General features: G+C 37.2%; 1 protein-coding gene and 1 pseudogene across 11 annotated transcripts in view; both read right to left on the bottom strand.

The window, feature by feature from the left end:
* Positions 1 to 16,191, bottom strand: part of kmt2ca (lysine (K)-specific methyltransferase 2Ca) — a 164,091-nt gene that overhangs the window by 108,467 nt on the left and 39,433 nt on the right. For all 11 annotated transcript variants that reach the window (XM_056249816.1, XM_056249818.1, XM_056249819.1 and 8 more), the window contains one exon: positions 13,071 to 13,168. In XM_056249816.1, the coding sequence (XP_056105791.1) occupies positions 13,071 to 13,168 (98 nt within the window). The remainder of the gene's footprint in view (positions 1 to 13,070; positions 13,169 to 16,191) is intronic.
* On the bottom strand, positions 4,613 to 4,745 carry LOC130084470 (5S ribosomal RNA; annotated as a pseudogene).

Raw genomic sequence — 16,191 nt, forward strand, 5'->3', positions numbered from 1 at the left:
ATTTTTGTATTTTCATTGCATTTTTAATTTTGTAAAAAGTTAAATAAATAATGAATATAAAAATATTAATGATTAATCGATAGTCGATCGTTAATTCTCCCGACGATCGACTAAGAAAATTTAATCGAATGCCCATCCCTAGTACTGACGGATAGAAAAGAGCTACAATCTAAGACATAAGACCTGATTTAATAAATTACAGATTGTACAAACACACCATGACTCATTTACAACTATTAAATGACTCATTTAAAACTATACAAACAATAATTATCGATCAAGTGTTCCTACATAACCAGAAACACAAGCTTGTTTGCCTGGAAAGATTTCATACGCCCACTGGATTAATGGAAACGGTCGTATGAGTGAAGAATGTTGTCTTGCAGCAAAGTGACATTCATATTTGTAAACATGTCATCTGCGGATGCTACATTAAAGCAGTACAAGAAGAAGAGCCGCCAGATGGCAGTTACAATGACCCATGAGGAAGATGAGGAAATGTGTAAAAACAGAAGTTCTCAACTGGGTTTGCTTGAGGATGCATTGGATTTTAGATTTTATTACCCAACATATAGGCTAACTGTACAAAACAAAATAATCATAGTAGTGCTATTTCTTAATACTTTTTTAAAGTTTTAAAGTAATGTAAAAGTTTGAAAGCTTCAAACCCTAATGTAATTTTATGGAAAAAGAGACCAGTACAGCCTTCATAGATATTTTTCCTCAGAAGAAAGTTACATGGATTTTCAATGAGAATGAGTAAATGACAAGATATTCTGTTTTATGGTGAACTATTCCAATAATTTAGTTGAGAGCTTTTAAAAGACATCTACAAAATTCAGCACTGTGGCATGAATATTACCTTCCATGGATAATATCACAATCAAGATTATAAGATTCAAGATTATATATATTTAAGGTTTTGAAAGAGGTCTCTTATGCTCGTCAAGGCTACAAAGCAGTAATTGCAAAATATGATTACAATTTAAATAATTGTTTTCTATTGTAACATTTTGAAATGGAATTTTAATAGATTTTTTTCAAAAGACCAATACTCCACTCTTTTGTGTCAAATGATCCTTCAGAAATCATTATAATATGCTGATTTTGCTGCCCAAGAAACATTTATAATCAATGATCAATGTTGAAAACAGTTGTGTCGCTTCGTATTTTTATGATTCTGAACACAAAAGTTCAAAAGAACTGCTTTTAAACAAAAAAACTTTCGTAACATTAGAAATGTCTAGAAATGTCTGCCGTTAATTTTGATCAATTTGATTAATACTTGCTGACTTAAAGTATTAATTTCTGTCAAAAACAACCAAACCTTACTGCCTCAAACTCCCCCAAGGATATTGACACTTTGTTCCTCTGGAAAACAGTGGCAAAAAACCAAAACAAAACAAATTCACAAATACGATGCATCACAAAAAGCCACTACAATGGGAGCCATGACCTTTAGATTACCCTTTAAAGGGAGGAAAATGGCTCATCTCATGGCAGACTTGCCCACACAGCACTTGTAAAAAAGGATGTTTGAAAAGGCAGAACATTGTTTTTCCATTGTTCAAAAGAGCATTCATGTCAGTAGACATAAGAACAGAAGAAGAAAAAAAGGTGTGCACCACAGTTTGATACTGAAGATGATAAAAACGTATCAGTGTGACATGAAGACTAACTGTAACTCTTATGATAGAGTCTATTTCCCACCATTTACAACCTAAAACACAGATGTAGCTCATGACAGAAGTTTGTGAGACATTTACTGTGCAAATACACAAAATACAAATACACAGCTGTATTTGTAAAAAAAAAAAACATTTTAGTGTAAAAAGAAGAACGGACTGGTGTGACATCATTTCGTCACATAGATATATCCATCGCTGCCTTTGATATCCCACAATCCTGGGCTTTCCACTCTGTGACACTTAAGCTAAAAAAATAAAAGATGGTGTCTGAAAGTTGGGTTGGTGGTCAGTTTGTGTGTAATGTACGTTTTTTGACCAACGTTTTCCACTTTTGATGTAATTTCTAGCGAGAAATTACTAGTAATTAAATATTTGCTTAGTTATAACCAAAGCTCGCTGCATTTTGCTGTAGATCATTAAACCGTTACGCTGCCTCAGAAGTCTGAATGTTGATTATACCTCGATCATTCATGTTAGTTCATAGTGCATTCACTAATGCTAAGAGATACAACAAAAATGTTTTAGTAAATGTTGTAATTAACAATGAACAATACTTTTATTAACCTCAGTTAATGTTAAAGATGGACTCTTATTGTAAAGTGTTACCATTTCATATAGATCCAAACAGTCATGCTTACAGATGGCCATCTTTGAATATCTACACAAAGGCCATTGCATTGGAATTAGATATATATGTATATTGTTGTATGTATACTCCCACACTTTATTTGCTTCTATTTTAGAACACTTGATGTTATCTAATGAAAATAACAAAATATGTATTACAGTGACGATAAACAAACTGAAATCGGATGCGGTTCGGATTTGTTGATCTGTTTCTGTCAGTATCAATTTGCTTTCTCATGTCACTAGATTTAAATAAGCAACTTTGCAGCATAACAAATGCATAAAAGCAACCAGCTGGGTATACAGTAAACTAACGCAAATAGCGTTATACATTAAACATTTGGGTCGGGCCTGCGTGTGTTTTTGTCACATTGTTTTAACCGCGTGAGGTACTACTAATGTTAGCGTCCTCAGGCTCGACAGCAAACACACTGCTATTCTCAACTAATGCCGAGTCTAATCAACAAATTAATTACTTTATAATGTTATGAAAACATGTACGGTGATGTACTGTATACCATTTTATTGTCCGTTTTAAATCCGTATCTGAAGTGTTACGCTCTCACATGTCAAAACAAACACCACAATGCATCAGTGATAGTTTTTATTTCGCCTCTAGAGGACAAAACTGTGTAATGACAGCAGACCCTTCTCAGGCACTCCAGCAACTGAAGCAACCCGGAAAGATTGCCAGCTTGGATTTGCCGATAACTGATTTTTCCGATCAATCGGTAGACCTCTACATGTTGTATGAGTTTAATTCATTGGAAGCTTGCTAATAAGAGCAACTTTCAATCACATTCCATTCAATGTGCCAAAGATCATGAATTTGACAGATTTAATCAAAATTTTGCATCAGCAAGGCCACTTTCAAAGGGAAATCAGCAAACAAACTGAATACTCAAGATGTGGTATTCAAGCTGTTATAAAAACTTTTGAAGAATCAGGAGATGTCAAGGACAAAAAAAGAACTGGAAGGCCAAGAAAACTTTCAAAATCTGATGTGAAGTTTATCAGTGTTTCTTCTTTAAGAGACCGGAAGAAGTCCAACAAGGACCTGGCTCAGTATCTGGCAGCTTCACCGGGATTCCAAGTTGACCCTTCTATAGTCCGAAGAAGCTTGATCAGGAATGGTCTTTCTGGAAGGATAGCAGCCAAGAAACGGGGGCTAAGATATGCTTAGATATGCTAAAACTCACAAAGATTGGAAAGATCGGGAGAAATTTTCCAATCGTCGACAATATGTGAAAAGAAGAGTTGGAGAGAGATGGAAGAATGAGTGCACGCGGACTTTAGTGAAACATGGTGGAGGGTCTGTCCTGGTTTGGGGGTGTATTTCTGCCACTAGTGTTGGCGATATTGTCCGAATTGATGGGATCATGAATGCTGAAAAGTACAGACATGTTTTAATTCATCATCCCATTCCTTCTAGAAAGCACCTGATTGGGAATGGTTTTATTTTTTCAGTATGATAACAATCCCACGAACACTGCTAATGCAGTGAAATCATATTTGGAGAGAAAAACAGCTGATAAAACACTAGTGGCTTTCACTTTTTCGCAGAGGAACCTTTAAATAGTTCCTAGAACTATTGGCGGAAGAACCCGGATTTTGGCATGTTCGCACCGCAGGAACTAGGAACGATTTTAGTTCTAGAAACTCCTTTTGGAGGAACTAATTTTGCTCCTACTTTAGAGAAGGGTCTAACCCAGCACAATAGGAACTATCCATGACGTTAGTGTACGCTGATTGGCCGAACGCACGCGAAACACCGGCACCTGCCATTTTAAAAAAAGCTATGTAAACACAGATTATAGCCTCTATATTTATAATAAATAATTCATTCATTCATTACAGTTATATAGCGCTTTTCTCTGCACTCAAAGCGCTTTACATAGAAGGGGGAATCTCCTCAACCACCACCAATGTGCAGCATCCACCTGGATGATGCGACGGCAGCCATAGTGCGCCAGAACGCTCACCACACACCAGCTTACTGGTGGAGAGGAGCCAGTGATGAACCCAATCAGTATATATATATATATGGGGATGATTAGGAGGCCATGATGGACAGAGGCCACTGGGGCAAATTTGGCCAGGATGTCGGGGTTACACCCCTACTCTTTCGAAAGACATCCTGGGATTTTTTGTGACCACTGAGAGTCAGGACCTCGGTTTAACGTTTCATCCGAAGGACGGTGCTCTTTGACAGTATAGTGTCCCCGTCATTATACTGGGGCGTTAGGACCCACATAGACCACAGGATGAGCGCCCCCTGCTGGCCTCACTAACACCTCTTCCAGCAGCAACCTGGTTTTCTTAGGAGGTCTCCCATCCAGGTACTAACCAGGCTCAGCCCTGCTTAGCTTCAGTGGGCAACCAGTCTTGGGCTACTGGGTGATATGGCTACAGGGTGATATGGCTGCTGGCCATATCACTCTGTAGTGATATTTACTCCAGAAACTAACTCTACGAACATGGAAAACAGTGATAGATAGGCCTCAAAAAACCAAAATAAGAAAATCCAATTATTATGTATTTCTGCTCAGCTAGCAACACTGGACATCAACCAAACGGCATACACTAATACCTTGTCATTAGTCTACTTTTTTATGTATAACAGTTCTATCTAATAACGTATTAGACAGGACTGTTAGACAGATCGTAAACTAATGAACACGGAGAATGCGAGAACTGTGTGCTCAGGCTCTGACATTCTCAACGCCGTCAAAATAAAAGTCACAACAACAAGTGCGGGTTACGTCACTTCAGAGTTCCTACTGGCGGTGTGTGTGCAACCAGGAAAACGTTCCATGGGGAACCATTAGTTCTCGGGGAACCACCCTGGTGGCTTTTTCCTAGAACTAAGTTCCTAGAACTACCTGGTGTGAAAGCCCTTACTGACAGCCTCCACAGAGTCCAGACCTGAATATTATAGAAGCAGTATGGGATCAACAGAGAAATAAATGAAAGACAGCCTATATCTAAAGAAGAACTCCAGGAAATGCTGAAAGAAGCCCGGTATAATATTACTCCACTAATATTACCTGGAAGATTACTTTAGAAAACTTCAGGCTTTGGAATTAGAAAGGCTTCGGAAGGCTTTTAAAAGGCTTTGAATTAGAAAAAAAATGTAAATACATTTAGTAAGAAGAATGTGAAGAACACTTTGGCATGAGAGACTGAGGGTTATTCCAACTCTGTTTTATCCCCTTTGGACTGTTTTGGGGTTTTTGTGACTCAGTGACCCAGAAGTTATTTTCTGTCATCATTAAGGAACTTTTAGTGCTGATAAATGGAGAAAAAAAATATCTTGCAGCCGCTGTGTCACTGAAGCGTAAGCAGCATCTTTATTTTAGTGCTGCTTCATACTGTCTAGACAAAAAACAACATCTCTGACAAAAAACAACATCTCTTCAGTTGAATCAAAACAAGCCTGCAAATATATTTCTATTCAACCATGTTCACCCAATCTCCCTCAGATAATCCAACTGCCCAGAGCAGAGACACTTGCAGTGTAATGACTAGCAGGAAATTAATGTTCTCAAGAAGGTTTCGTAGAAAAAAAAGCTGGCATGATCATGATAGAGTCCTTTGAGGTTGATAAAGGTTAAGACCACCCTCATATTAGAGCAGGAAGACCAGGAAACACTAATGTGATGTCACAAATTATTGAAGTGAACAAAATCAAGAAACAATCAAGATGATAGATACTACAAAAACAGCAGCCTCAGAAAACGCAAACATGATTCATTCACAGACTGCCTAAAGCACATTGCACATAATCTAACCAATCTAAAGCCCATAAACCAATCAAATAAATTTAAAAAATGTTTTAAAAAAAAGTAGGAAACTTGATGACAACTCTACACATTGTAACTAATTTTAGAAATATATTTATCATGTGGACCAAAAATAAAGTTATGTGACACATCTGTGACTATAAAATGTAAAAAAAAATAAAAAAATATTGGACCTGTGATTGGGTAATTTACATGTCAGTCAGCGGACCAGACTTTATGCCAATAGTTAAAAGTCCAGCTTGCAAGACTAAGTACAGTGGGTACTCAACCAGAATAATACTTTTACCGCCGCCGCTCCCGCGGCGGTAAAATTCTGGTGTGTATTTGTTGCCTTTTACCGCTAAGAGGCGCTACAATTACAGACTTTGAAAAGTGTCAGTTTATTCTCTCTATTGCGTAATCTGCCGCAGTGCCGCTGCTCATTCAGAGCCATTGAAAGCTGGTAACAGATGATTTCAAGTGAAACTTGTAGTTAAACGAATTCATAATCACAATAGGCCTACTGAAATTAAATTGAATAAAGTGAAAACATTTCAACATAAAACATCGCAACCGAAACATATTAGGCTATCAATGAGGGTTTGGAAGAGCATAAGACTATATTTAACAGCGTTCAGACGATAGCTCAGCGGTTAACGCAACAACATGAGCCGCACTACGCTTCAAACGATCTGAGATCGAATCTCAATGGAGCCAATTTGCTGTTGGCCGAATTCGTTTATGTTTTACCGTTCTTGATGCTTCAATAGGTAACTGTTTATTAGCGAGTTCATTAACTGTTTACTTATGTAAAGTCAAGAGTTTTGTTTAAATTATCAATGGCACATTACAACATAAATTTGCTACATTCCAGTAGAGCCGCTGCACGACAAAACTGATGAGGGAAGATTAGCTGATCGCGTCAGAAAATGAAAATAATGAAGCTTGTCTTTAATCTGCTAAATTATTGTTTTGTGAATCATTCACGAAATTGAGGTGATAGACAGTGATACCCGGCCATAGCAACGGAAGAAATTTTTCAAAACAGATCCATAAATTGAACAAATCAGAAAAGACTGATTTTGTTGACTTGGCTACACAAAATAACAGACTAACTAAATAGTATTGCTTTCAATATAAAAACAAATGAAAATGTAAAAGAACACTAAAATTAATTAAGTTTGAAACCCCATTGCACATTTTTAAGGTTTAAATAAAGTGGGACAGTTTATTTGTTTAAAACAGCTGGTTGCATTGAGTTTAGAGTTTATTTCCTTTGCGATGCAAAATAAGAAACACAGAATCTTATTCTTGCAACATTTTAAATTTGTATTGCCAAATAAATTGCAGCTTAATTAAACAATTAAAACAGTACAAAACGAACAAAACGACATAAATTAAGAACATGCGTTTTTCTTTGCCTCTCTCTTGCGCTGGATCTCTTTTTAGCAAAGTTTATTTTGTCTCCCTCCAAAAAAAAAAAAAAACCTGTAACAAATGATTTTGCCTTTGTTGCTTCAAAGACACAGCATGCCTTGTTGAATTCACTTACAATAAAACGAGGTTGAATTAAAGAGCTCTTTATCTGCTTCGTTTCGTCAACAGTTAATGTTTAGATAATGCCAGATTGTTGACAATCATACACACTGCTTCAAACATTCTAAAACTCTATAAAAACAGTTGAAACAACTGGATTGAACACTTTAATTTAAATTTTGTGTGAAAAACTTTAAATACAAAAAATACACTATATTTATAATTAAATAAGATATAGGGCCTACATTTGGACACATCGAGAGATTTATCCTTAAAAGAATTTAGCCTTTGCCTGCTCATTGGGCTGGCTATCCGACATCTCCATATGAAAGACGAACATTAACACCTATTGTGCACGCACGATAAAGCCACTGTCCCTCCAAACCCCCACAGGCTCTCTGAATCTGAGACTGACTTAAAACAAGAAGTCGCAATTCACACTTAAACCGCTATTAGACATTAGCATTAGGCTATTAAAGTGTTGATAATGAAGGAATTAAATAATGTGAGCTACATGTAGTGATATTTCTGTCATGAAACTTTATTACTAAATATTTAATTTCAATAATTCATTCAATTTCAATACGTTTTTCTTTTTTATTCAAATAAATCTCGAACCACAGTGCTTCGTTGTGCTGCTGTTAAACTAAATAACATTTATAGAATAATTATGAACTTAAATGAAACAATAGCGCAACATTTCGACAAATAAATTATTTGATTTGTTTTTACATTTTAATTCAGGGCGATTTAGCCTATTTAATAGAGCGAGATTTTCCCCTTGCCTTGTCCTTTCCTCATTTTTAAGCGCTCACATAGTTAAACATGTTTAAGTAGATCCTCTGTACCTCTCAGTTTCAGATGGATTAGGCTACATAATCAGATAACATTTATTAAATATTTAGACATTTAAAGGCTTTAGACATGAGCTGAGGCAAGTGGCTTTCGGTTCAGTTTTGTGACGAGCAGTTCCCGGAGACAGAGACGACTGCTAAAATGTTGTTAGCCTAATATGAATAAAAGTTTACTAGAAGCCTATTAAGTTATTTTAGCTGTTATGAGAAAAATAAATCCAAGTGAACGCGCCGCCGCGTTTGTCGAACACTAATTCAACATGCCAGAATAAAACCCGACTTTAAAACAATAGCGACACTCGACGTGATGTGCCAAAACTATAAACTTCAATATTTCATTCAAAATAATCTCAAAACGCTTTGTGACATTTTGAAAAGCCGTGGGCCTACATTAAGGCCACTGGAACCACGAACGTAGGCTACTGTAACTGAAACGCTGGTTTTGATTTTATTGTTTGTCGTTTAAACGTGCCTGTTGCATATCTTTATTTTATATATTTTATATGGTCTATTGGTGAAGTAGCCTAAGCCTATTAGCACTGATTACTGCGGAGGAAGGGGGTGGGGGGTTAAAATAATTCAGCAGAAGCAGGGATGTTTAGACCAGAAGGAAATCCCCGTCCCCCCTGGCAAATCACACCTTGCTTAAAACCATGTTTTTAAAAACGCAATGTAGGGAATCCAAAAAATAGGCTATATAGGCCTAGGCTATATATATATATATTTTTTTTTTATTATTATTATTTTTTTTTTTTACAGAACTGCTTTTGAAATTACGATTGGTATTAGATGTTAAGTCATTCTGTTGGATACTATTTGTTCCAGTGTAAAATGGAAATGCATGGCAATTTTCTTTTATAATATAAGCAAAAACTAGGCCTATATGGTGCATAACAGAGTTTTAGAACTTGACAAATCTCTCTGCATTAATAATAGGATATAAAATGCATTAATAGGGTAATATAAAATTGACAAAAGTCCTTGTTTGTGCGGGATTTGAACCCGTGTCATCTAAATGATTGAATCGTAAGTTCTTCCACTCGGCCATGAATTTACTCACTGTGAAATGCCCAAACGTTTGTTTCTCCAGTGTGTTCGCTCACATGAGCGAGAAAACGTTTTATCGTTAGCATAAAACACCTTTTACTGTTTTAAAAGACGATATCTTATCTGTATGACCAAAAATTACAGAGTAGGATAGCTTCTATCCTAGAAAGTTCTTTTAGTTGTTATGAGAAAAAATAAATTCAAGGGAAAGCGCCGCCGTGTTTGTTGAACTCTATTTCAACATGCCAGACTTTAGAATAATGCGTAGCGCCACTCAGCGTGATGTGCCAAAACACTTAATTATAAACTTCAATATTTCATTCAAAAACATCTCAAAACGCTTTGTGACATTTTGAAAAGCCATGAACGTATTAAGGCCACTGGAACCAGGATCGTAACTGAAACGCGCTGCATGTTATCTCTCAATACAGGAGCAGAAGCGCCGGTTCAGATTTTATTGTTTGTTGTTTAAACGTGCGTGTTGCATATTTTATATATATATAATATATATATTTGATATGGTCTATTGGTGAATTAGGCAAAGCATTGATTACTGGGGGGAAATCCCCCACCAGCATATCGCACCTTGTTACACAATGTTTTTAAAAACGTAGCCTATGGAACCCCATGAAGTTATTTTTTTTTCTGTTTTTTTAACAGAACTGCTTTTGAAATTACGATTGGAATTATTATACAGATTGATATAAATTCAGTCAATCTTGTGGATAATATTTGTTCCTTTGTGTAAAATGGAAAAATGCATGGAATTGTACTTTATAAGTAGGCTACCGTGTTTGGACAGGATTTGAACCCGTGTCATCAAAATTATTGAAACCTAAGTTCTACCACTCGACCACAACTTTTCTCACTGAGAATTTCCCAGAAGTTCGGTAGTTCAGCAGTCAGTGCGCGCACACGAGAGAAGCGCTCTTCTTCAATCCTCTCATTCCTCAATAGTTTAGCGTCATTGCACCTAATTGCGAGAGAGGCCTATTTTAACTTTTGATTCATAAAATGTTCTGCTCTAAAAGTTTGTTATATTCTGTTTAAATGTAGCCTACTTTTACTTTACGTTTTGCTTTCGTTTAATTTAACTGAATCTGTTAGCCTATAGGTTAAACTATTTATATTTTTATTATTATTTTTTTTTTGTTCTAAAGGTTTGTTCTATTCTCTTTCGTTTGTTTATTTTTATTTTATTTTTTACATATTCAATCAGTCTCAACTATTTCATCCTTACTGTTAATTGACATTAGCCCGTTTCAAAATGCAGCAATTGCGGCTGTTTTGCTAAATGCCCCTTTGCGCCACCTGGCGGTCATTTCGCGAAGGACTTTGAAATGCGACTAGTTTATTTTTGCCGCGGTGGATTTGCCGCGGCACGAGTCGCGGCGGTAATAGGCATTCTGGTTGAGTACCTACTGTAGTTACTAAATGTACACACTAACACCCAGAAAAGAGATACCATGTCCCATACTGCCTTTAGCCCTGGGTGGGATAACAACTCTCTCAGCATGAAAGTCTACAGCAGTCTACAGTAGTCTTCCAGGATGTGGGTAAGATCAGAAGATAAGACGCCATTACTGGTTACCAGAACACATTTGTGAAAAACTGCACCAGTGACAACTGAAGTGCCAAGAATAAAAGGTTCCAGCGTACTAAATGAAACGAAGATGTTAAGAGCTTTTTGTAAATGTGTAAATCATCTGCTATATCACTGACTAACACCTCAGAATATAACTGAAAAGTGCAAAAAGGCAGGAGGGGGATGGGATGTGCCTAATTATTATTAGGGCTGCAAAAGAGATTAAATCACATGGGAATTAGTGACAGAACATCTACAAAAGTTATACACAATCCACCTTACACCAAAACACACAAATGTAAATTTACACAAAACATTGTTTATGAAGTACAGTGCACACTTACTAAACCACAGTATACACTATATTGTAGAGTTTTCAAAAGGTACCGACGTCGGTAGTGAAAATTTAAAATGTGACGATACCAGCATTTCCCTCTAGCATTTTGAGCGCTGTTGAACAGATTCTTAAACATCTCTGATTGGCCATTGTGTTGACACGCTCAACAAATGTCTTAGCCTGGCAAGCCAGACCTACATCAAGATGTTAGGTCTGGGAACTCCCAATTGGCATACCTCAATCCGAGGGGCGGGATAAACGGTTGTCTTTCAAATTCCCTCTGCATGCAATAGGACAGCGCTACAACCAACCAGAGCAACGAACGGCTGTGGCTGAGTGAGTCCTGTGCGTTTTTCCACCAGCGGAGCTAGTTGATATTTAAACTTTTGCCGTATCCGGTCGTCAAAACTCCGAGTCCGAACACATCTTCCTTTTTTAAGAATGACTTAAGTGACGTTCTCTTAACTCCAAGTCATCCAGAGTCGCGGCCAAAGCCGATTCGAAAGACCGCTGTTCGCCAGCAGCATCTTCTTTGTTTTCAAGTAGCAGGGAATTCAAATCACCTATGAAAATCACGCGGGGGAACCGTCACAACTCTGCCGTCTTTATGTTAAGCCCGGCCAACAACTCTATACACGATGTGATTGGCCTGACCAGAGTTTGGTTTTTCCAGCTCGAATGCCAACGGAGAGTTGCTAGACCACACTTTGCTGCAAAATACTATTTGCTGCCGCTAGGGTGCGTCTAGATTTCTAGGCTACATATGTCTGTGATTGGCCATTGTGTTGACGCGCTCAACATATCAGTGATTGGCTAAGTTGATCAACAATGACATCTTTGATGCTCTTCACCGAGCGCTTATTACATAGATGCACACGGGAGCGTTTAAAAGCAGGCGTCTATCAGCAGATCCCTAATATATCAGCTGATAGACACTGCTTTCAAACGCTCCCGTGTGTATCTGTGTAAGTGCTCGATGAAGAGCGTCAAAGACAACATGTTTTTGAAGCGTTGATCACAGATTAGCCAATCACAGACATATGCACGTCAACACAATGGCCAATTAGAGACATATATGTTGAGCGTGTCAACACAACGGCCAATCGGAGGTGTTTAAGACTCCGTTCAACAGCGCTCAAAATGCTAGAGGGAACTGCTGGTATAGTCACATTTTTACAATTTCAGTACCGACTTGGTACCGAAGTCGGTACTTTTGACAGCAGTAATATATTGTATACTATATGACTTAAGTCTCACAAAAGCTGATAACTCATGATTTCAAGACCGATTTGTAAGTCTTTTCGAACGAGTCATTTGTTTGCAAACTGGACAACAATGGTCATGCAGGGAAGACAATAGGACAATGTGTTGCCTATGTTTTCTTTGTATTATTTTTCAAAGTCATTTTATCTCATTCAGGGCTCAATAGTAAAGATGACCCAGGAATAATGCAAGGGGTTCAGACAAGTTAACAGGGCTGTCACTCTCTCATCAGGAAAAATGTAGCATGGTCAATTAATTTGTATGGCTTGTGAACTTAAACAATTGATTTAGTTAAAATAATAATACTAAAAAAAAAAAAAAAAAAAAAACTTTCTTTAAAAAAAACCTCACCCATCTCTGGTGTGATGTCAATGTCTGGAGTTGGTGTGACATCAGAGGCGTCCATGCTGTCCTCATCATCGGCCTGTGCACAACCTTGACTACGAAACCTGCAATAAAAATAATATTGTGAATATTCCACAACAGCAGGGCCACAGTGTTCTACAAACACACACACAAAGCATTCAATACAGTATTTATTGTCTTATGGTTACTATGATCTTAACCATTATATCCACCATAAACAAACCACTGAACTGTTTTTACATCATGGTGCAGGGCAGAAACGAAAACCATGGCAAGTCTTTATTTGCATGTTTTTTTATGTGAACGTGCAGCATTTGGCAGTGAGTTTGAGCAGCGTTTCCTTTTTCAATTACATAATTTTCACACAAACACTTCTATTTCAAAAAGTCAGAGGTTGCCTGGCACTGGGTTATGGGTGCTACGAAAACTATTTTACTCGCAGGATGAGTGCTGCTGATATATGGGCTAGAGATCTTCATGACAGTGTGGGTCAGTATGTGAGTCTCCACCCTTCCCCCACCCGCAACCAACATGTCAACACGCGTGTAACAGCCAATGGAGGCTCAGTGTGGCCTGCAGCAAGTGCTCGGCTGCTCGTCACTATGGTTACAAAATCTAGTTCCCTACAACAGACACGATCAAGAGGTGAGCAAAAACAAAAAAACTCTACACACAGCACACTACACATACAAGCTCTTTGAGAAGCCCTTTTAGACAGCTTTTGAGCAGATACATTATTTATTTGGTTTTAAAGTAAACTGTAAAGTGTATAAAAAGTCTGTTCAGTGTGTGCTGCCTACTTTTTACAGTAGATGTCAAATTCACTTCACGTTTAATGGAATATATAGCAGAAACTGCGATCATGTTTTTTATATAACAAATAGATTTGCATTTCCAGAAGAAAAGCACTTGCTAGTTTTACAAACCAGAGCCATGTTGCAGTCATCATGACACTCTTTTTGTCACTGTGTCTGTTTAGGAGAATCAACTTAACATATTTTAAAATTAGTTCCTTGAATTGACTACTTCCTATACCCATTGCACTTCATGAAGGGGTGCAGTTAGAGCTGCACAATTATGACAAAAAAACTGTCAATTATTTCACTTGATATTTTAATTGTGATTATCAGGGCTTGACATTAACACCCACCAAATACGGTTGGATTTTAGCAGTGGCGTGTAAAGGCCCTTGCACACTGAGTCCGAAATTCGCATCCGAAATTTTCGCAGGTTAAAAAATAAATACGACCTCATGTTATGTCAATCACGCTTGCACACTGCCTCCGAAACTTTCGTGCGTCATAAAAAAAATCGGATCGGGTTCGATTTTCGGCGCTTTTCACACCCGTAGCAAGCAGTTTGAATGGTGTTTTGACAATTCAGAGCCCCCGAATAACGAATACGAAAAAACGCATACGAAAATTTCGGACTCATTGTGCAAGGGCCTTAACGCAGTCACTCCTACTAACCACTTTGGCGGGTTTCATTTTATATATGATATATACATTTTTCAATTGTAGTCTGAAAGCTTTTTAAAAGTAGCTAAATTGCCAAACACCATACATCTTTCGTCACTAGTATTACTTTGGTAAAAAAAAAAAGTAATGTGATGATGATGTGATGTGTGTAGCCAATTATGGTGTCTCATACTCGGAATTTGTGCTCTACATTTCACCCATCCAAGTGCGCACACACACAGCAGTGAGTAGTGAACACACACACCATGAACAGCCATGTTTGCTGCACCGCCCAGGGAGCGATTGGGGGTTAGGTGCACCTCAGTTGTGGGTAATCAGAGTGGAAGAGATTTATGTTTATTCACTCCCCCCACCTACATTTCCTGCCAGTACTGAGACTCGAACCTGCGACCTTCGGGTTACAAGTCCGACTCTCTAACTCTCTAACAAAAAGTGAACAATAAATGGGTTAAACTGCTGCATCCATGTCTCTTGTTTATAGCCACAAGATGACAAAATGTTGCTATGGCTATTACTGTCAATCATGGCAATTTCATCAGTGACTCACACAGAGCATTATAATTTAGTGGATTCACTACCACATTTAAATGCAAACTTTGGACCTGAAAAATGAAAAAAATATTATTTTTGTCAAATTGTGAATGCATTATACAGAGAGTAAGCAAAAAAAACTCTGCCTTTATAATCAGTGAAGCTGTCAATCACTACATTTTAGCACAAGCTCACACTGCAAACTAGACTGCACAGTGGATCTGTTGTCTACACTATCTCTACACATGAGAGGATTCATGAATGTTATTATTTTATTCACATATAAACATCAACGCACACACAGCTGATCAAATATGGGAAGCTCAAACGTGCTTGCTTCACGTGAGGTTTTTTCTTGTGAGTCAAGCATGTACGTTTTAGCTATTTATCATATTTAATCATCTCTATCTATGTGCGCTGAACAATGTTTATAGGCGAATACAATCTAAATTAAATCTGTTCATGAAATAAAGCAAATGTTTATCTTCAGAAGACTTGGATTAAAAAGCTTGATTCACTTTTACAATGTATTTATGAACTTTTAGGTTGGAAATTGTAATGGATGGACACAAAATGATTAGAGAATATAAAAAAAAAACCATTTCAAAATCATTTGTGTTTTGAACTATAAAGTCTTATGGGTTTGGAACAACATGAGCGTGGGTAAAGGACAGAATTTTCATTTTTAAAATTGAAAATTTTAACTTCCTGAGGTTTGAAGCTTAAGCACCTCTTTTCAACTGACCATTTGTTGAAAAAGACAATTATCATTAGTTCACCCAAAAATGAAAATTCTGTCATAATTTGCTCACCCTCAATCTGTTCCAAACCTGTATGAATTTCTTTCTTCTGCTGAACACAAAAGATGATATTTTGAAGAATGTTGGTATCCAAACAGTTGATGGGCTTCATTGACTTCCATGGTATTTTTTTTCCCCATACTATGAAAGTCAATGGGGCCCATCAACTGTTTGGTTACCCATAATCTTCAAAATATCTTCTGTTGTGTTCAGCAGAAGAAAGAAATTAATTTGTTTTCAACAATGCTTCTTTTCTTTATTTTAAAGAGAAGTCTTAATATTTATCCATTTCGGGTC

This window comes from Rhinichthys klamathensis, unplaced genomic scaffold (genome assembly GCF_029890125.1).
Source record: "Rhinichthys klamathensis goyatoka isolate OS25496 unplaced genomic scaffold, OSU_Roscu_1.1 h1tg000064l_1, whole genome shotgun sequence".
Classification (NCBI taxonomy): domain Eukaryota; kingdom Metazoa; phylum Chordata; class Actinopteri; order Cypriniformes; family Leuciscidae; genus Rhinichthys; species Rhinichthys klamathensis.